This window comes from Triticum urartu, chromosome 4A (assembly GCF_056163025.1).
Source record: "Triticum urartu cultivar PI428250 chromosome 4A, HENAU_Tu73, whole genome shotgun sequence".
NCBI classification, from domain to species: Eukaryota; Viridiplantae; Streptophyta; class Magnoliopsida; order Poales; family Poaceae; genus Triticum; species Triticum urartu.
The window spans coordinates 528,065,089-528,086,938 of NC_141876.1; the positions used below are offsets into that span (position 1 = coordinate 528,065,089).

The 21,850-nt window shown below is 46.2% G+C and overlaps 1 protein-coding gene across 1 annotated transcript; it reads right to left on the minus strand.

Annotated features, from left to right (window-relative positions):
* Positions 1–18,361: 18,361 nt before the first annotated feature.
* LOC125554072 (SNAP25 homologous protein SNAP32) lies at positions 18,362–21,516 on the minus strand. Its single transcript, XM_048717685.2, has 6 exons — positions 21,171–21,516; positions 19,738–20,113; positions 19,281–19,371; positions 19,083–19,207; positions 18,903–19,000; positions 18,362–18,801 (listed from the first exon to the last, which is right to left on the minus strand). Exons 2-6 carry the CDS (start codon positions 20,071–20,073, stop codon positions 18,702–18,704), a joined length of 750 nt encoding a protein of 249 aa, XP_048573642.2. The 5' UTR covers positions 20,074–20,113; positions 21,171–21,516; the 3' UTR covers positions 18,362–18,701.
* Between the last annotated feature and the right edge of the window lie 334 nt (positions 21,517–21,850).

A 21,850-nucleotide genomic window follows, 5' to 3' on the forward strand; every position in this document is an offset into this window, starting at 1 on the left:
GGTGGGGATCGAGCGACGTGGGGGGGGGGAGTGGGCGCACTTGGGTTAGGGTTCGAGGTAGTGGGGGTTAAAGGGGGGGCGAGCTGGGCTGTGGGGCGCCGGCTGGGCCGGCCTGGCTGCCCGATGGCCTGCTGGGCCATGGTCCAGCGGGGGGGGGGGATCTTCTATTTCTTTTTTTTTGTTTAACTGTTTATAACATTTTTCTTTTACGGTTTTAATTCATACTATTTTTGTTTTATGAAATATAATTCTAGCACCTAAATTAGTGGTAGTAATTATATTACTGCCACAATTATCCTTTTAATTATTAAAAGTAGTTTTCAATAATTTAATCATTTAAGTGACGATTAAATAAATAATTTAGCTATTGTTTCTATCATTTAGTGCATCGAAGCATTTTATAAAAATTTTGGGTTCACCACCCTGATCATATATGATTTATTTGCTACACTTTGAACATTTTAAATTTGACTTTAGAAAACTTTTATCGTTTAACTTTATTTTAAGTTAGAATTCGAAAGGGACGTGATACACCGCAAGATTAAAAATAGTAACCATGGTGACGTGGCATCATTATCGTGAGATTACTGTAGCCTAATTATCCGGGCGTCACAATTCTCCTCCACTACAAGAAATCTCGTCCCGAGATTTAGGAGGGGAGTAAGGGAAAGACGTGGCTACGAAATTCTATCGAGTCTTCTCGGTCTTGGTTGCTCTTCTCGAAGAGGTTGATCCCTTTCGTTGATGTCTTCATTTCTCTGATTTAAGTCACCATGACCAAGTCGTCATCCTTTCTTCGGAACTCCAACGTACTTACGAATAGGTAATAGGCAACTTGGCTACGTTAGAATGCTTATGAGGGAAACAAGCTGGGGGTTAACCCATGAATGAGCATAAGACTACCTCTCGAGTTGAACATATAAAATACCTCGAGAGTAAGGTACGAAGGTACAATGAGAGGGCCCAAGCGGATAGTTAGTTGTTCAATGTCTGAACCATGGTGAGAAAGGGTTCACAGCAGCGAGAGTAAGTATTGCGTCTGATACCAGAATGGAGCACTAGGAAGGTGGCTCGCGAATTACCTACGAAACCAAGAGCAAGGGATAACTTTGTTAACAAGGTGTACAGGAGAGTCAGGTTTCGATCCTGTGGAACTGTGGGTTATGGGCCCACCATGTGGTTAAAAGTAGGAAGGACGGTGACATCTTGCACGATCATGTAAGCAAGGCATGTCAGAGGATAGTCTGTCGGTCATGTCGGCAACACATCAGTACCAAGGGCGAGGGACGAAGAGAACCATTTTCCTGCTCGTTGAACGAGGCGGACCAGTAGGCAAGATTCTCGTCCATCGATGGTTACCGAAATGCCATCAACAAAAGTAACAGGGTCGTTATAACAGAGTGGTACAACGAGGTGTTTACATAAGCAAGGATATATTACTGCTTATACAATATAGAACACAAGAAGGTTTAAACAAACCAATGGAAAGGAAAAGTGATTATTAGGTTTTTAAACAGAACAATGGAAAGGAAAATGTGTTTAAACACATATTTCAAGGGTATATTCTTCCCAAGGACAAGCAGAACATATTATCCATGACAGGATATAATGTAGAAAACTCCTTAGGTAGGGGAGAGAAATTTCAAGACATTACCCGTACATCGGTGTTTGGATAATTGAGCAGGAAACATTTAGCATTGGGCTTCAAATGGTCTTGTTGAAAATTGAAGTACCATTGGCATGCTCCAAGAAAGCATTGACATGGTCATCAGTTGAAGATCAGACTTTGGAAACACAAAGGATCCATCAGGAATAACTTGTAGAATAAGTCTTACAATTTCCTCATGGAAGAATGGATAACCTTGCTGAAAAGGAATCTATAACAATATGGCCAACCGGCCAGGTGTGCTAGGCACGACACCACCTTACCGGGTCACATAAGACCAATGTTATAACTCTTGGAAATATGTTCCAACCATCATATCTGACCGAGATTCAGATCTGATTGGTGTCAGGATAACTCAGACTCAGGAGGCCCGAGGAGAAAAGGTGCGACACAAATTGTCAAGATGACATTGTAAGATTCTCGGGAATTGAACTGTGGAAGCAAGTTCCGAATCATGAGTTCATTATTAAATCAAGGATAGAATGAGGTGGCTGATGAACTCAGCGACAATTCATCGAGATTTCCAAAAGATGGATTTCCACAATTATGTGAGCAGGAAATATCATTTGTCGGATCAATGATATAATGATGTATGCTCGAGGGAAACATGCTCAACTGAGCAATGATAGAAGGGTGCACCCAGGAATCTGGACTAGGTAGCACGATCAATGTTTGAATGATGATTCAATAAGCAATAGAATTCTAATGAAACTGTAGACCAATAACTTCAAAGCAATAGGGTTGCTAGAAGTTTAGAATTTACACATCACAGACCATTTGTCGGTATTCCGGTTAGAAACAACACGGAGACCAAGAAATGAACGCAAATGGCGAGAGATATTACTATACCAAGAATTCTCTAGAGGTGGTAAAATTACCATGACATTCTTGACACAAAAGGTGGTAATATTCCAAGGTAAAGAAGCACAAATGCTGGATAGCAAGGAACTCAAGGTATAACACAAAACATGAACAAGTTTGTGTTGGAGGGAAGGCAATAAAGTGGCCGATGATAACACAAATCATCGGGGGCAAGGATGGTATTTCTCATCATGAATTCAGTTGATACCCTTGAAGAGCTCAGAATGCTGATGATTAAAATTAGCACGATAATGATGTATCCGTTCAGGCTAGGACAGACATGGAGTATTGAACTTGTAAGCGATGAAGATCTCTAATCCTCGTTGAATCGCAATGCAGACTCGATTCCGTTATCGGTGTCCTTGAGTGTTTCATAACTCGAAGCCCGTGAAAAATTGGAGTCCGTGAGAATGTAATACCTGATGAAGAACTCATAAGAGGTTATGCAGTTCCATGATAATCTCGAGATACCAGGGGGTAATACTCGACGACAGGTCAAAGTAAAGGTTGGACTGGTGTATTGATCTACAGAAAACAAGTGCTTAAACTTGCCCGAGAAATGGGATCAGAGAAGAACATGGTCGGAACCACGATTGCAAAAGGCCAGATCCCGGATATAAGATGAACCTATTCCAAAGGTATAATTTAATTTAAGAGAAGCTTTAATGATAAGATCTACATCGTGTCCATGGGAATGAACACAAAGTTCAAGGTCGACTCCCACTTCTTCAATATATAACCTTCCATTCACTATTCGCTTTGATAAAGGCATTAGTGTTGAAAGTTTTATCTTGGTGAAATACCAGATGAGTATGACTCGTGAAAACTTCCGAGTTCACACATATAAAGGAAGGCATAGGTTCAACCCGTCAGGGTATCGTGGAAACATATAACACAAGCTTCAATAGTAAATATGACCAGCTCGAAAGCAGAGCATGGTTGGCCAAGCAGATGATACCATTTACCAAGGCATTATGTATCAGGTAAAGAACTCACAATAAATTTTGGTTGTGAAGGACATTGTCGGATAATAACCCAGCAATGGGTATGGCGATTCATAACGGGGCTGATGTGAGTATCGGTACTCAATCAAAGGAAGAAGGAATGCCATGGCATCGGGTTATAGAAACAACTAACTAATTCAAAGCTTAATGCAAAGAAACTTTATGATCTCCAAATCAAGGGATCATAAGCAATTGTTCTGATCGAAAATGAATAAGTTCAACAGACTTAAAATGATACTGACAAGGGAGGCCAATAAGATTACGAAACTTATCGGATTAACCACAATTTAATAAAGCGAGAATTTCAAGAGCAATAGGCTGCTCGGGATTTTTGGAAGATCGAATAGTATTTTGAAGTCTTTGGCGAAACACCTGAACAACTGGGAATGAGCGGATACTCGATGAGTGCGAGAATTATCCGTAGGGGTATTCAGGTGACAAAGAATAGCAAGGCAGTAAGCTCAAAGGATTCTCGAAAATACGACGAGTATTTCGGGGTATCTTGTAATAACAAGACCGACTAGGGGTGTATGTAAGCATAACAACTGCAAGTATTTATCCATAAGGGTTGACAGTGGAAGGGGAATTGTAAACGCGATGAACACAAATTCTCGGGTTAACAGCGGTGAGTATCTTCAGGGTCTTCACGTGCAGCAGACGATCATTAGTAATAAGGGGCTCTCCGGGTGAAAGTGATAACGAGATCCTAATGTTAGATTTAGCAAAATTCATTTAACCCGAATAGAAGAGAGTTCAGAGTCCCAGAGTAAGGATCGAGGAGTAAAAGATCCTAATACCACCCAGATGGCGACGTGGGCCCATGGGCCGCACAACCATGTTAGAAAAACAGTTTTCATCGACTAGACTCAACTTCGGCCAAGGAGTTGGAAAGGGGATTCCCACAGGCAGTCGGCTCTGATACCAACTTGTGACGCCCCCGATTTAATCGTACACTAATCATACACGCAAACGTGTACGATCAAGATCAGGGACTCACGGGAAGATATCACAACACAACTCTACAAATAAAAAGTCATACAAGCATCATATTACAAGCCAGGGGCCTCGAGGGCTCGAATACAAGAGCTCGATCATAGACGAGTCAGCGGAAGCAACAATATCTGAGTACAGACATAAGTTAAACAAGTTTGCCTTAAGAAGGCCAGCACAAACTGGGATACAGATCGAAAGAGACGCATGCCTCCTGCCTGGGATCCTCCTAACTACTCCTGGTCGTCGTCAGCGGGCATCACGTAGTAGTAGGCACCTCCGGTGTAGTAGGAGTCGTCGTCGAAGGTGGCGTCTGGCTCCTGGGCTCCAACATCTGGTTGCGACAACCAGGTAGAAGGGATAGGGGGAAAAGAGGGAGAAAGCAACCGTGAGTACTCATCCAAAGTACTCGCAAGCAAGGAGCTACACTACATATGCATGGGTATCAAATGGAATAAGGGTATCATATGTGGACTGAACTGCAGAATGCCGGAATAAGAGGGGGATAGCTAGTCCTGTCGAAGACTACGCTTCTGGCAGCCTCCGTCTTGCAGCATGTAGAAGAGAGTAGACTGAAGTCCTCCAAGTAGCATCGCATAGCATAATCCTAACCGATGATCCTCCCCTCGTCGCCCTGTGAGAGAGCGACCACCGGTTGTATCTGGCACTTGGAAGGGTATGTTTTATTAAGTATCCGGTTCTAGTTGTCATAAGGTCAAGGTACAACTCCAAGTCGTCCTGTTACCGAAGATCACGGCTATTCGAATAGATTAACTTCCCTGCAGGGGTGCACCACATTCCCCAACACGCTCGATCCCATTTGGCCGGACACACTTTCCTGGGTCATGCCCGGCCTCGGAAGATCAACACGTCGCAGCCCCACCTAGACCAACAGAGAGGTCAGCACGCCGGTCTAAACCTAAGCGCCCAGGGGTCTGGGCCCATCGCCCTTAGCACACCTGCACGTTGCGTGGGCGGCCGGAAGCAGACCTAGCCTAGTGGCGTTCCAGTCCAATCCGGCGCGCGCCGCTCCGTTGCTGACGTCACGAAGGCTTCGGCTGATACCACGACGTCGAGTGCCCATAACTGTCCCCGCGTAGATGGTTAGTGCGTATAGGCCAGTAGCCAGACTCAGATCAAATACCAAGATCTCGTTAAACGTGTTAAGTATCTGCGAACGCCGACCAGGGCCAGGCCCACCTCTCTCCTAGGTGGTCGGAACCTGCCCTGTCGCTCCGCCTCAAAGTAACAGTCGGGGGCCGTCGGGATCCCAGGCCCACCTCTACCGGGATGGAGCCACCTGCCCCTTCAGCCCCCATCTCCGAACAGTATCACAGGTAATGTAACTGTGTAAAGTAAATCGTATATGCCCGTGATCACCTCCCGAAGTGATCACGGCCCAGTAGTATAGCATGGCAGACGGACAAGAGTGTAGGGCCACTGATGGAACACTAGCATCCTATACTAAGCAGTAGGATAGCAGGTAATGGTAACAACAGTAATAGCAAGGACAGGCTATGCATCAGGATAGGAATAACGGAAAGCAGTAACATGCTACACTACTCTAATGCAAGCAGTATAGAGAAGAGTAGGCGATATCTGGTGATCAAAGGGGGGGCTTGCCTGGTTGCTCTGGCAAGAGAGAGGGATCGTCAACTCCGTAGTCGGACTGGGTAGCAGCGGCGTCGGTCTCGGTGTCTATCGAGAGAAGAGGGGGGAGAAACAATAAATATATAAGCAAGCATATGCATAGTGATGCATGACATGACAAGTAACGACGTTAGAGGTGCCCTAACGCGGTAGTAGGTGATACCGGTGAAGGGGAAAACATCCGGAAAAGTATTCCCGGTGTTTCGCGTTTTTGGACAGATGAACCGGAGGGCGAAAGTTGCGTGTTCGCTATGCTAGGGATGCGTGGCGGATGAACGGGCTGCGTATCCGGGTTCGTCTCGTCGTTCTGAGCAACTTTCATGTACAAAGTTTTTCCATCCGAGCTATGGTTTATTTTATATTAATTTTCAAAGTTTTAAACCATTTTCTAAATTGTTTTAATTCGAAAATTAAATCTTAAATTGCTATGGGTACACAGAATTGTACCCAACAGAATGTATGTGTGGCTGGCAGGTGGGGTCAAGGGGTGGTCCAGTCAGCATTTGACCAGTCAACTGTTGACTGGTCAACAGGGTCTAACAGGGCCCACCTGTCATGGACTGGGTCAACCCAGTCAACAGTTTGACTGGTCAAACTGAACAGGGGCCCACATGTCATTGACTGACAACTAACTAACCTAATTAATTGGTTTAATAAACGGATTAATTAGGTTAAGTTAATTAGGTTAATCTAATCAATATTAATTAAGTTAATTAATTCTTTAATTAAGTAATTAATTATTTTATTTATTTATTTTAAACTCCTTTTTTTTCATTTTTATTCTGGGGGTGGGGCCCCACTGTCATAGGGCCAGAGGAGGCCTAGCGGGTTTCGGGCGCCGGGGCAACGGTTGTCGCCCGAACGGCGCAGTTGCGGGCGCCGGGTCGCCTGGACCGGGTGCTGCCTTGCCGACAGCCCTGGCGGGGCACGACGCCGGCCATGGAAGGGAGTGGGCCGCGGCGGATGCGGTGGTAGGGGGTGGTAGCTGGGGCGAGGACGCGGCCGCGACGACTTCGGGAATCCAGGGGCGCGGGCACCGGACACAGCCGCGGGGGCGACGGCCACGGCGCGAGCGGGCAGGGGTGGTCGCGGGGTGGAGGGGGCTCGGAGTTGGCCGCGGTGTAGCGGCGTCGCCGGCGCAGGGGGGATTCGGTGGCCGCATCGGAGGCGGCAGGGGGGCTGGGGGCCACGGCAAGTGCGGTGCGCGGGCACGGCGCGGTGAGCGCGCATCGGACGCGGCCGGAGCGCGTCAACCGGGGGCGAGATCGGCGGGGACCGCGGCGACGAGCGCGAGCGCGCGAGGGAGAGGGAGGGAGCAAGGCGGGGCTCACATCGGGAGGAGTAGGGCACGGGCAGTGGGGGGCTCGGGAGGAAGGCGAGGACGGTCCGGCGAGGAGGCTCCGGCGTCGAGCAGCGGGGCGGCGTCGGGCATCGAGCAGCGGGATCGATCCGATCTAGCTCGGGTCGAGGTGGGGCGGGCGCCATGCGGGGGAAGATGGGGAGGCGGGCGCCGGCGAGGGGGGTGGCCAGAGGCACTAGGCAGCGGCGGCGGCGTTGGGTGCCCGATCCAATCGGGATCGGGAGAGAGGGAGAGTGGGGGTTCGTGCGTGGGGCTCTCCCCTGGCGGCGCTGGAGGGAGAGGGTGGGGATCGAGCGACGTGGGGGGGGAGTGGGCGCACTTGGGTTAGGGTTCGAGGTAGTGGGGGTTAAAGGGGGGGCGAGCTGGGCTGTGGGGCGCCGGCTGGGCCGGCCTGGCTGCCCGATGGCCTGCTGGGCCATGGTCCAGCGGGGGGGGGGATCTTCTATTTCTTTTTTTTTGTTTAACTGTTTATAAAATTTTTCTTTTACGGTTTTAATTCATACTATTTTTGTTTTATGAAATATAATTCTAGCACCTAAATTAGTGGTAGTAATTATATTACTGCCACAATTATCCTTTTAATTATTAAAAGTAGTTTTCAATAATTTAATCATTTAAGTGACGATTAAATAAATAATTTAGCTATTGTTTCTATCATTTAGTGCATCGAAGCATTTTATAAAAATTTTGGGTTCACCACCCTGATCATATATGATTTATTTGCTACACTTTGAACATTTTAAATTTGACTTTAGAAAACTTTTATCGTTTAACTTTATTTTAAGTTAGAATTCGAAAGGGACGTGATACACCGCAAGATTAAAAATAGTAACCATGGTGACGTGGCATCATTATCGTGAGATTACTGTAGCCTAATTATCCGGGCGTCACAATTCTCCTCCACTACAAGAAATCTCGTCCCGAGATTTAGGAGGGGAGTAAGGGAAAGACGTGGCTACGAAATTCTATCGAGTCTTCTCGGTCTTGGTTGCTCTTCTCGAAGAGGTTGATCCCTTTCGTTGATGTCTTCATTTCTCTGATTTAAGTCACCATGACCAAGTCGTCATCCTTTCTTCGGAACTCCAACGTACTTACGAATAGGTAATAGGCAACTTGGCTACGTTAGAATGCTTATGAGGGAAACAAGCTGGGGGTTAACCCATGAATGAGCATAAGACTACCTCTCGAGTTGAACATATAAAATACCTCGAGAGTAAGGTACGAAGGTACAATGAGAGGGCCCAAGCGGATAGTTAGTTGTTCAATGTCTGAACCATGGTGAGAAAGGGTTCACAGCAGCGAGAGTAAGTATTGCGTCTGATACCAGAATGGAGCACTAGGAAGGTGGCTCGCGAATTACCTACGAAACCAAGAGCAAGGGATAACTTTGTTAACAAGGTGTACAGGAGAGTCAGGTTTCGATCCTGTGGAACTGTGGGTTATGGGCCCACCATGTGGTTAAAAGTAGGAAGGACGGTGACATCTTGCACGATCATGTAAGCAAGGCATGTCAGAGGATAGTCTGTCGGTCATGTCGGCAACACATCAGTACCAAGGGCGAGGGACGAAGAGAACCATTTTCCTGCTCGTTGAACGAGGCGGACCAGTAGGCAAGATTCTCGTCCATCGATGGTTACCGAAATGCCATCAACAAAAGTAACAGGGTCGTTATAACAGAGTGGTACAACGAGGTGTTTACATAAGCAAGGATATATTACTGCTTATACAATATAGAACACAAGAAGGTTTAAACAAACCAATGGAAAGGAAAAGTGATTATTAGGTTTTTAAACAGAACAATGGAAAGGAAAATGTGTTTAAACACATATTTCAAGGGTATATTCTTCCCAAGGACAAGCAGAACATATTATCCATGACAGGATATAATGTAGAAAACTCCTTAGGTAGGGGAGAGAAATTTCAAGACATTACCCGTACATCGGTGTTTGGATAATTGAGCAGGAAACATTTAGCATTGGGCTTCAAATGGTCTTGTTGAAAATTGAAGTACCATTGGCATGCTCCAAGAAAGCATTGACATGGTCATCAGTTGAAGATCAGACTTTGGAAACACAAAGGATCCATCAGGAATAACTTGTAGAATAAGTCTTACAATTTCCTCATGGAAGAATGGATAACCTTGCTGAAAAGGAATCTATAACAATATGGCCAACCGGCCAGGTGTGCTAGGCACGACACCACCTTACCGGGTCACATAAGACCAATGTTATAACTCTTGGAAATATGTTCCAACCATCATATCTGACCGAGATTCAGATCTGATTGGTGTCAGGATAACTCAGACTCAGGAGGCCCGAGGAGAAAAGGTGCGACACAAATTGTCAAGATGACATTGTAAGATTCTCGGGAATTGAACTGTGGAAGCAAGTTCCGAATCATGAGTTCATTATTAAATCAAGGATAGAATGAGGTGGCTGATGAACTCAGCGACAATTCATCGAGATTTCCAAAAGATGGATTTCCACAATTATGTGAGCAGGAAATATCATTTGTCGGATCAATGATATAATGATGTATGCTCGAGGGAAACATGCTCAACTGAGCAATGATAGAAGGGTGCACCCAGGAATCTGGACTAGGTAGCACGATCAATGTTTGAATGATGATTCAATAAGCAATAGAATTCTAATGAAACTGTAGACCAATAACTTCAAAGCAATAGGGTTGCTAGAAGTTTAGAATTTACACATCACAGACCATTTGTCGGTATTCCGGTTAGAAACAACACGGAGACCAAGAAATGAACGCAAATGGCGAGAGATATTACTATACCAAGAATTCTCTAGAGGTGGTAAAATTACCATGACATTCTTGACACAAAAGGTGGTAATATTCCAAGGTAAAGAAGCACAAATGCTGGATAGCAAGGAACTCAAGGTATAACACAAAACATGAACAAGTTTGTGTTGGAGGGAAGGCAATAAAGTGGCCGATGATAACACAAATCATCGGGGGCAAGGATGGTATTTCTCATCATGAATTCAGTTGATACCCTTGAAGAGCTCAGAATGCTGATGATTAAAATTAGCACGATAATGATGTATCCGTTCAGGCTAGGACAGACATGGAGTATTGAACTTGTAAGCGATGAAGATCTCTAATCCTCGTTGAATCGCAATGCAGACTCGATTCCGTTATCGGTGTCCTTGAGTGTTTCATAACTCGAAGCCCGTGAAAAATTGGAGTCCATGAGAATGTAATACCTGATGAAGAACTCATAAGAGGTTATGCAGTTCCATGATAATCTCGAGATACCAGGGGGTAATACTCGACGACAGGTCAAAGTAAAGGTTGGACTGGTGTATTGATCTACAGAAAACAAGTGCTTAAACTTGCCCGAGAAATGGGATCAGAGAAGAACATGGTCGGAACCACGATTGCAAAAGGCCAGATCCCGGATATAAGATGAACCTATTCCAAAGGTATAATTTAATTTAAGAGAAGCTTTAATGATAAGATCTACATCGTGTCCATGGGCATGAACACAAAGTTCAAGGTCGACTCCCACTTCTTCAATATATAACCTTCCATTCACTATTCGCTTTGATAAAGGCATTAGTGTTGAAAGTTTTATCTTGGTGAAATACCAGATGAGTATGACTCGTGAAAACTTCCGAGTTCACACATATAAAGGAAGGCATAGGTTCAACCCGTCAGGGTATCGTGGAAACATATAACACAAGCTTCAATAGTAAATATGACCAGCTCGAAAGCAGAGCATGGTTGGCCAAGCAGATGATACCATTTACCAAGGCATTATGTATCAGGTAAAGAACTCACAATAAATTTTGGTTGTGAAGGACATTGTCGGATAATAACCCAGCAATGGGTATGGCGATTCATAACGGGGCTGATGTGAGTATCGGTACTCAATCAAAGGAAGAAGGAATGCCATGGCATCGGGTTATAGAAACAACTAACTAATTCAAAGCTTAATGCAAAGAAACTTTATGATCTCCAAATCAAGGGATCATAAGCAATTGTTCTGATCGAAAATGAATAAGTTCAACAGACTTAAAATGATACTGACAAGGGAGGCCAATAAGATTACGAAACTTATCGGATTAACCACAATTTAATAAAGCGAGAATTTCAAGAGCAATAGGCTGCTCGGGATTTTTGGAAGATCGAATAGTATTTTGAAGTCTTTGGCGAAACACCTGAACAACTGGGAATGAGCGGATACTCGATGAGTGCGAGAATTATCCGTAGGGGTATTCAGGTGACAAAGAACAGCAAGGCAGTAAGCTCAAAGGATTCTCGAAAATACGACGAGTATTTCGGGGTATCTTGTAATAACAAGACCGACTAGGGGTGTATGTAAGCATAACAACTGCAAGTATTTATCCATAAGGGTTGACAGTGGAAGGGGAATTGTAAACGCGATGAACACAAATTCTCGGGTTAACAGCGGTGAGTATCTTCAGGGTCTTCACGTGCAGCAGACGATCATTAGTAATAAGGGGCTCTCCGGGTGAAAGTGATAACGAGATCCTAATGTTAGATTTAGCAAAATTCATTTAACCCGAATAGAAGAGAGTTCAGAGTCCCAGAGTAAGGATCGAGGAGTAAAAGATCCTAATACCACCCAGATGGCGACGTGGGCCCATGGGCCGCACAACCATGTTAGAAAAACAGTTTTCATCGACTAGACTCAACTTCGGCCAAGGAGTTGGAAAGGGGATTCCCACAGGCAGTCGGCTCTGATACCAACTTGTGACGCCCCCGATTTAATCGTACACTAATCATACACGCAAACGTGTACGATCAAGATCAGGGACTCACGGGAAGATATCACAACACAACTCTACAAATAAAAAGTCATACAAGCATCATATTACAAGCCAGGGGCCTCGAGGGCTCGAATACAAGAGCTCGATCATAGACGAGTCAGCGGAAGCAACAATATCTGAGTACAGACATAAGTTAAACAAGTTTGCCTTAAGAAGGCCAGCACAAACTGGGATACAGATCGAAAGAGACGCATGCCTCCTGCCTGGGATCCTCCTAACTACTCCTGGTCGTCGTCAGCGGGCATCACGTAGTAGTAGGCACCTCCGGTGTAGTAGGAGTCGTCGTCGAAGGTGGCGTCTGGCTCCTGGGCTCCAACATCTGGTTGCGACAACCAGGTAGAAGGGATAGGGGGAAAAGAGGGAGAAAGCAACCGTGAGTACTCATCCAAAGTACTCGCAAGCAAGGAGCTACACTACATATGCATGGGTATCAAATGGAATAAGGGTATCATATGTGGACTGAACTGCAGAATGCCGGAATAAGAGGGGGATAGCTAGTCCTGTCGAAGACTACGCTTCTGGCAGCCTCCGTCTTGCAGCATGTAGAAGAGAGTAGACTGAAGTCCTCCAAGTAGCATCGCATAGCATAATCCTAACCGATGATCCTCCCCTCGTCGCCCTGTGAGAGAGCGACCACCGGTTGTATCTGGCACTTGGAAGGGTATGTTTTATTAAGTATCCGGTTCTAGTTGTCATAAGGTCAAGGTACAACTCCAAGTCGTCCTGTTACCGAAGATCACGGCTATTCGAATAGATTAACTTCCCTGCAGGGGTGCACCACATTCCCCAACACGCTCGATCCCATTTGGCCGGACACACTTTCCTGGGTCATGCCCGGCCTCGGAAGATCAACACGTCGCAGCCCCACCTAGACCAACAGAGAGGTCAGCACGCCGGTCTAAACCTAAGCGCCCAGGGGTCTGGGCCCATCGCCCTTAGCACACCTGCACGTTGCGTGGGCGGCCGGAAGCAGACCTAGCCTAGTGGCGTTCCAGTCCAATCCGGCGCGCGCCGCTCCGTTGCTGACGTCACGAAGGCTTCGGCTGATACCACGACGTCGAGTGCCCATAACTGTCCCCGCGTAGATGGTTAGTGCGTATAGGCCAGTAGCCAGACTCAGATCAAATACCAAGATCTCGTTAAACGTGTTAAGTATCTGCGAACGCCGACCAGGGCCAGGCCCACCTCTCTCCTAGGTGGTCGGAACCTGCCCTGTCGCTCCGCCTCAAAGTAACAGTCGGGGGCCGTCGGGATCCCAGGCCCACCTCTACCGGGATGGAGCCACCTGCCCCTTCAGCCCCCATCTCCGAACAGTATCACAGGTAATGTAACTGTGTAAAGTAAATCGTATATGCCCGTGATCACCTCCCGAAGTGATCACGGCCCAGTAGTATAGCATGGCAGACGGACAAGAGTGTAGGGCCACTGATGGAACACTAGCATCCTATACTAAGCAGTAGGATAGCAGGTAATGGTAACAACAGTAATAGCAAGGACAGGCTATGCATCAGGATAGAAATAACGGAAAGCAGTAACATGCTACACTACTCTAATGCAAGCAGTATAGAGAAGAGTAGGCGATATCTGGTGATCAAAGGGGGGCTTGCCTGGTTGCTCTGGCAAGAGAGAGGGATCGTCAACTCCGTAGTCGGACTGGGTAGCAGCGGCGTCGGTCTCGGTGTCTATCGAGAGAAGAGGGGGGAGAAACAATAAATATATAAGCAAGCATATGCATAGTGATGCATGACATGACAAGTAACGACGTTAGAGGTGCCCTAACGCGGTAGTAGGTGATACCGGTGAAGGGGAAAACATCCGGAAAAGTATTCCCGGTGTTTCGCGTTTTTGGACAGATGAACCGGAGGGGAAAAGTTGCGTGTTCGCTATGCTAGGGATGCGTGGCGGATGAACGGGCTGCGTATCCGGGTTCGTCTCGTCGTTCTGAGCAACTTTCATGTACAAAGTTTTTCCATCCGAGCTATGGTTTATTTTATATTAATTTTCAAAGTTTTAAACCATTTTCTAAATTGTTTTAATTCGAAAATTAAATCTTAAATTGCTATGGGTACACAGAATTGTACCCAACAGAATGTATGTGTGGCTGGCAGGTGGGGTCAAGGGGTGGTCCAGTCAGCATTTGACCAGTCAATTGTTGACTGGTCAACAGGGTCTAACAGGGCCCACCTGTCATGGACTGGGTCAACCCAGTCAACAGTTTGACTGGTCAAACTGAACAGGGGCCCACATGTCATTGACTGACAACTAACTAACCTAATTAATTGGTTTAATAAACGGATTAATTAGGTTAAGTTAATTAGGTTAATCTAATCAATATTAATTAAGTTAATTAATTCTTTAATTAAGTAATTAATTATTTTATTTATTTATTTATTTATTTATTTTAAACTCCTTTTTTTCATTTTTATTCTGGGGGTGGGGCCCCACTGTCATAGGGCCAGAGGAGGCCTAGCGGGTTTCGGGCGCCGGGGCAACGGTTGTCGCCCGAACGGCGCAGTTGCGGGCGCCGGGTCGCCTGGACCGGGTGCTGCCTTGCCGGCAGCCCTGGCGGGGCACGACGCCGGCCATGGAAGGGAGTGGGCCGCGGCGGATGTGGTGGTAGGGGGTGGTAGCTGGGGCGAGGACGCGGCCGCGGCGACTGCGGGAATCCAGGGGCGCGGGCACCGGACACAGCCGCGGGGGCGACGGCCACGGCGCGAGCGGGCAGGGGTGGTCGCGGGGTGGAGGGGGCTCGGAGTTGGCCGCGGTGTAGCGGCGTCGCCGGCGCATGGGGGATTCGGTGGCCGCATCGGAGGCGGCAGGGGGGCTGGGGGCCACGGCAAGTGCGGTGCGCGGGCACGGCGCGGTGAGCGCGCATCGGACGCGGCCGGAGCGCGTCAACCGGGGGCGAGATCGGCGGGGACCGCGGCGACGAGCGCGAGCGCGCGAGGGAGAGGGAGGGAGCAAGGCGGGGCTCACATCGGGAGGAGTAGGGCACGGGTAGTGGGGGGCTCGGGGAGGAAGGCGAGGACGGTCCGGCGAGGAGGCTCCGGCGTCGAGCAGCGGGGCGGCGTCGGGCATCGAGCAGCGGGATCGATCCGATCTAGCTCGGGTCGAGGTGGGGCGGGCGCCATGCGGGGGAAGATGGGGAGGCGGGCGCCGGCGAGGGGGGTGGCCGGAGGCACTGGGCAGCGGCGGCGGCGTTGGGTGCCCGATCCAATCGGGATCGAGAGAGAGGGAGAGTGGGGGTTCGTGCGTGGGGCTCTCCCCTGGCGGCGCTGGAGGGAGAGGGTGGGGATCGAGCGACGTGGGAGGGGGGAGTGGGCGCACTTGGGTTAGGGTTCGAGGTAGTGGGGGTTAAGGGGGGGGGGGGGGCGAGCTGGGCTGTGGGGCGCCGGCTGGGCCGGCCTGGCTGCCCGATGGCCTGCTGGGCCATGGTCCGGGGGGGGGGGGATCTTCTATTTCTTTTTTTTTGTTTAACTGTTTATAACATTTTTCTTTTACGGTTTTAATTCATACTATTTTTGTTTTATGAAATATAATTCTAGCACCTAAATTAGTGGTAGTAATTATATTACTGCCACAATTATCCTTTTAATTATTAAAAGTAGTTTTCAATAATTTAATCATTTAAGTGACGATTAAATAAATAATTTAGCTGTTGTTTCTATTATTTAGTGCATCTAAGCATTTTATAAAATTTTTGGGTTCACCACCCTGATCATATATGATTTATTTGCTACACTTTGAATATTTTAAATTTGACTTTAGAAAACTTTTATCGTTTAACTTTATTTTAAGTTAGAATTCGAAAGGACGTGATACACCGCAAGATTAAAAATAGTAACCATGATGACGTGGCATCATTATCGTAAGATTACTGTAGTCTAATTATCCGGGCGTCACATTAGTCCAGGCAAAAAAGGACCTTTAGAGCAATATCTAGTTGTAGCCCATAAGATAGCCTTTTTTGGCTCCAATTTCTGAGCCCAAAATATCACATCCAACTCCAACAATAGCCTATATTCCAGAACCCTAATTTTCACATATGACATGTCGGCAAACCCGGCCACCTGGGCGGCGGGTCACATGTAAACCCATTGGCATGCGTACCCGACCCGTGGCCTGCCAGGCCCGACATGTCGCCCGCCTGGGGCCGTTCTTGGGCCACGAGGCTAAGCACGCGTGCCAGCATGACACGCTATGACCCATTTCTTTTTGAATTCTTCTTTTTATATATGGCCTAGAAGACAACCCGACATGCCAAAATGGCCCAAAAAACAGTCCATAAGGCCTAAGCATATGGTCCAAACATGTCAAGGGGCTAGCCGTTTACCTGTAGTGTCGTGCATGGGCCTGGCGGAGATACAAAGGCTGGCATGACATGTATACTAAATGTGTCATCGGGGGCCGTGGTGTCCTAGGCACGTTTTGCCCTGGGGTCGGGCCGTGTCGGCCCAGGTGGCCAAGTCTACATGTGGGCCTCTTTTGTTCCCTTTGTTTTCTTCCATCTCCTTTCACACATCTCCTTACTTTTCGCATCTCGCCTATGGACACAACCTGCTTGAGCTCCACCCATCTGTAGTTGCATCCCTCACTGCTGGCTAATGACTGTAATCGTCGCCGTGTGCCCTTGGGTTGTCGCCCACGTGTATGTTGTAGACAACAGTCGTCATGTGCCCCTCCTTTTCTACCCGCGTGTGGTGTCGTGACCACCCCCGCTTGCATGCCTAGTGTCGTGACTAGTGGCCTCCCCTCACCGCCAAACTTTTTCATGCGACGGGAAGCTCCGAGTGGCCACCGTTGGGGCAGATCCCCTTGTTGCAATCGTTGGTATCAACAAAACGCAACAGCATCCAACTGCATCAGCCCACACCCACCAGTGGCAACCTCCCCCGGGTAGAAAAACAATAACGCTGCCATGGCAACGCTTTGCTGTTGGTGGCGTTTTTGGTTGCCATGGCAGCATTACATAGATAAATAGATAAGTCTTGCAACAATATTTTTACAGTACATTGGTGACACAAAGGGATAATTACTTTTATTGGAAAGGTTTCATGACAAAAGATTCACATTGTTTCCATGGGCATGAAAAGGAGTTTAAGGCCGCACCCCTACTTCTACCATGGTCACATTTTTTCAACCACTTATCTGTTTTGATATGTTTTTAATTCCCTCTTTCTTTTTATTTATTAGGTTCTTGATCTAAGTAGAGAGCAGAAAGTAACGTAGATAGTATAACAACGATGTCTAACCCTCTTCCTATGCATTGGCATTGCATACAAAAATAAACCATTAACATAGAGGGAGAGCTGCATAGTAAAATTAGTTTCTTGCAATTTTAGTATGTTGGAGACATCCTGGGGTCATTGCAAGAAGTGGCAGAAAACTTACAATAACATAATAAACAAAGATATTTTTTGTATGTGAATGTCATTCTATTATAGACCAATATTTTGATAAAGCATCACAATCACTCAACTAGTTTACACACCCTTAACATAATAACCCTCGAAATAGAAATACACAATGTGGAGATCATGACTACTTTAGGAAGCACTAGACATTTTACAACCGGATGTTACACATGTTGCAAAACTATACTCTAGATCATGTGATAGTTTCGGTTATCTCAATTTTTCAACAAGGGTCCATGTTAGAGCCATGTTCTCAAGTAAAAAGACACGTGGACCTTCAGGAGGTCCGGGCCACAGGGTGTACCAATGCAAGCAGTTAAAGATGAGGATCGGACTATGCCTGTCCACCTGAGGGAGGTGATGAGTATTAACGGACTAGTGGACCTTGGACTGTCGATGAAGACTTGAGAGATCATGCGTGCTGGATGGCGAGCAGATGTGTTGATCTGTCAATGGTTTTGCGATTTTTCTTTTGCCTTATAGGAAACGGAGATTCTTTGCTATTATTTGCTACTGAACGAAATGGGGTAACAAGATGCACTTCAGTTCTGATGAATCGAATTTTCAACCTCGGTTACATTTTCAGGTCACTAACACACATATCTGGAAAACAGCTTTGGAGCTTTTGGCTCTGACATATATTACAGCAGCAAAACATATATGTCCAAAAAAGGTGGTGTCTATATGTGGAGTAACACCAAGTAACTGACCTAGTAGCCATACAACCCAAGAAAAACCAGGAAACATCAACATACTAGTACATAGGCCCCAATACAATACAATACAATACAATACAAGAATATGACTATTTGCCAAAAAAACAACAGTTATGAAACAGGAATATAGCAGCAGAAACACACTATAGGCTCCACAGCATAGTCAAAATTAACTGTCAAAGGCATGGGCACAGTGGTTCCACACAGCCTGACTCCAACTCTGGTATCACTTCCCAAGCAACCGACGCCCCCGTTGGTTCGCACCTTTGACTCTGAAGTTGAGCTCATCAACGTCGTCGCTGAAAGTATCCAGTGATTTGTTTTGCCTGCAGCAAAGGAATGGTCTCCATCAAATATTGTAAGAACAGAGTGAATGTAACATCTTTTTACCATGCCCAACTGAAGAAATATTTTAAAGAGGTGGTACCTATCGATTTCTGTACCCATATCCAGTGCCATATCCTTCAGGTTTCCCAACATGTTACTCAAGTCTGCAAATGCATCGTCTTGCCTTGCTTTCTCAGCCTAATAAGATAAACAATGATAAGCTTCAGAACACACTAGCCCATTGTCCCTTCTATAGCTCTACTGAACTGACAAGACATACCTTAATTTTGTCCATCGCAGTTGCAGGCGCACTATGTACAGAACTGGGAGATTGTTGAGGTCTTGAGCCAATACCAAGATTCTGCTTCAGATCCATTTGGTTTGATGTACTCTTAAAAGAACTATCTGCAATAACCCAAAAGGATCAGCCGAGGAAAAATATAGTCTCTGAAACTATTCAGAATCTGCACCACCATACTCTGTGAAACAGGGCCTTTTATATGTTGATTTCTCTTTGGCCTCCATGTCTTCGAAAATAGTCCTCCTAGACTTCCCAAAAGCTTCTCACTCTGAAGAAACATTCAGAATTTTTCGGTTAATGTTCAAAACAAGACAAAAATTGCTAACACAAACAGCAACTTAAACCTGTGTAGCCATAGAGGTTCACTCAAAAAGTTAAATGACATCAATTACTCTGAATCAGAAAGTTAAAATTTCCACACTAATATCTAATCAATAGGATGCAGAACCCTAATATGCACAGAGCTATTCTTATAAGTGGATTATAAAGCTATTCATCTCTAGTGTTTGATGAGGTGATGATTGAAATTAGGATCAATATATATGGAAATTCTATAAATCTTAACCCTGTTTTATGAGCAGTACCCAGAAGCTAACTTCAGTATGCCTGGGTTACCCAGTATCATAGAACTTACCATGGTAAGGTCGTGCTCGATGTCAGCCGCTACTCGATGAGTGTGAGTGATCTGTTCACCTTGTCGATGCAAAGTCAGAAGGATTTGTGTCGCATCTTCCCTAATAGCTTCGGCTGCCCTAACACAATCATTTGCTTTGCTTGAGGTTTCTTCTGCTTTACGTAGAGTGTAATCTTCCAATTCTTGCACAGATTGATTGGTGTGCTGTGTTGGAGCTGATTGTGCCCTTGATGGTCTTGAGGGCACTTCAGAATCAGAGTCAGAATCAAAGGGATTTGTCGTCCTACGGATAGGAGTGCTGACTGAGTTTTGCCTCATATTCATTGATACTGACATCTCAGTTTATTCACTACACACTGGAGCAATGGGCAGATCTCTGGTATGAAAAGCAAAGGAAAAGGGAAGCATCAGCAAGCGTTAGAGTTGTGAGGTGACTGTATTCTAATAGTCTCGACCAGAAAAATATTTACTAAAAAAGTGATCTCATATAGAAGATACACAATGAACGGTCACCATCCAAAAGCACATACAAAAGATCACTATGAATTAGAAATATAGCATCATACTGTAAATGAGCTCATCCAATCCAACAGATGTTTAGTAAACCAAGATGTAGTTGCAAAGAATTTTAGGCTCACAGATGTAATCATTTTATAAAGAAAATTATGAATCAGAGTGGTAACTGAGAATAAACAAAGCCCTGACTTGTTGAGCTACTCTTTCTGATGCAAGGCCAATAAATTCCACAAAGCAGGAACAATAACTTATCATAAACATAAACATAAAACCCTACATCATGATTATGAGCTTCTAAAAAATAAGTATTAACTCCTTCCCAGTAACAAAACCCCAACTGTTCTTTATGTACAACCTGTGAAACTAGCCAGGTCAGATCAAATTTCAATCAGTAGGGAAGGCAATGTGAACCTCAGGAAGTACATATGTGGCATTCCTAACAGAGCATCGAAACAAATACCCTTGACATTAATTTTATTGGGTTTCCTGCATTCATACACCAAAGAATATGTAATATTGCCTATCATTTGTCAAACGGTTGACAAACCAGACAAAAGGAAGCTCTGAATTAGTCGCATCAAATGTACGGCATCTGCAAGTGTCGAATCGATCAAACATTTAAGCGGGCACATGAACAGCAAATGTGAAGTTCGCATTTGGCGCCCTGCCCGTTACTCAGGACTACAGCATCACGGAACGATCTTGTAAATAAGCAATCCACATTTCTTAAGTAAAAAATAAATATAGCCCATATACTATTTCTCATAGAAATAGTGGAGTACAACAGTAGTACCCCAATCGCAATCTGAAGTCGAGCGACAGCTACCGCAAAAACTGGATCACGGATTCACCGCAAGCAAATCGTACCACGGGCTCAAGTGGGGAGGAGCAGGAGGAGGAGGGCGGCGGCACCTCACCTTGCTGGGCCGGGTCGTCGGATCGGATCAGGGTGGGGGAGAGGATCAGATCTCTCCGGTGGCCTTCCGCCGCCCGATCTCGGAACCCTAGCTCTGCCTGACCGCCTCGTCTCCGTGGGGCGGGGGCAATGCTGCGTTGCGCGGCCGGGGGTGGGGACAAGGGGAGACGAGGAGGGGCAGGGCCGAGGCGGAGAGACGGCGGCGGCGAGATATCGGGTGGGTGGCGGTGCTAGGGTTTGGTCCCCGACACTGGCGCGGGGGACGGGTAGGGGGCGCCTCCTGCTGTGCGATGGATCGAAGGAGGGAGGAGCCGCCTCGTAGTACTAGAAGGGAAGGGGAGTTTCAGAGGCGGATGAGATCGAGACGAGAGGAATATGACCGTTGGGTTGGGAGCGTCTCGTTCACGTGGGGATTTTTTTTTCCTCTTCAGCTCTCTTTTTTCTTTCCGGGTAAAGAGGTGCTCCTGTTTTTTTTAAGGGAAAGCTCCTATTCTTTTGTTGTTGTTGTGGGATTCAACTTTGCTATTTTTTTGACTAAACCGATTACTGCAACGACGCACACAATCACATGCTGAGCAAGTGAAACAGCAGGCTTATTATCCGCTTACATGGCAATTTTGCCTATATGAAGAAGAGAAGCGTGAAAATGTAAGAGGAGTGGACCCTTATATAAGAGCATAA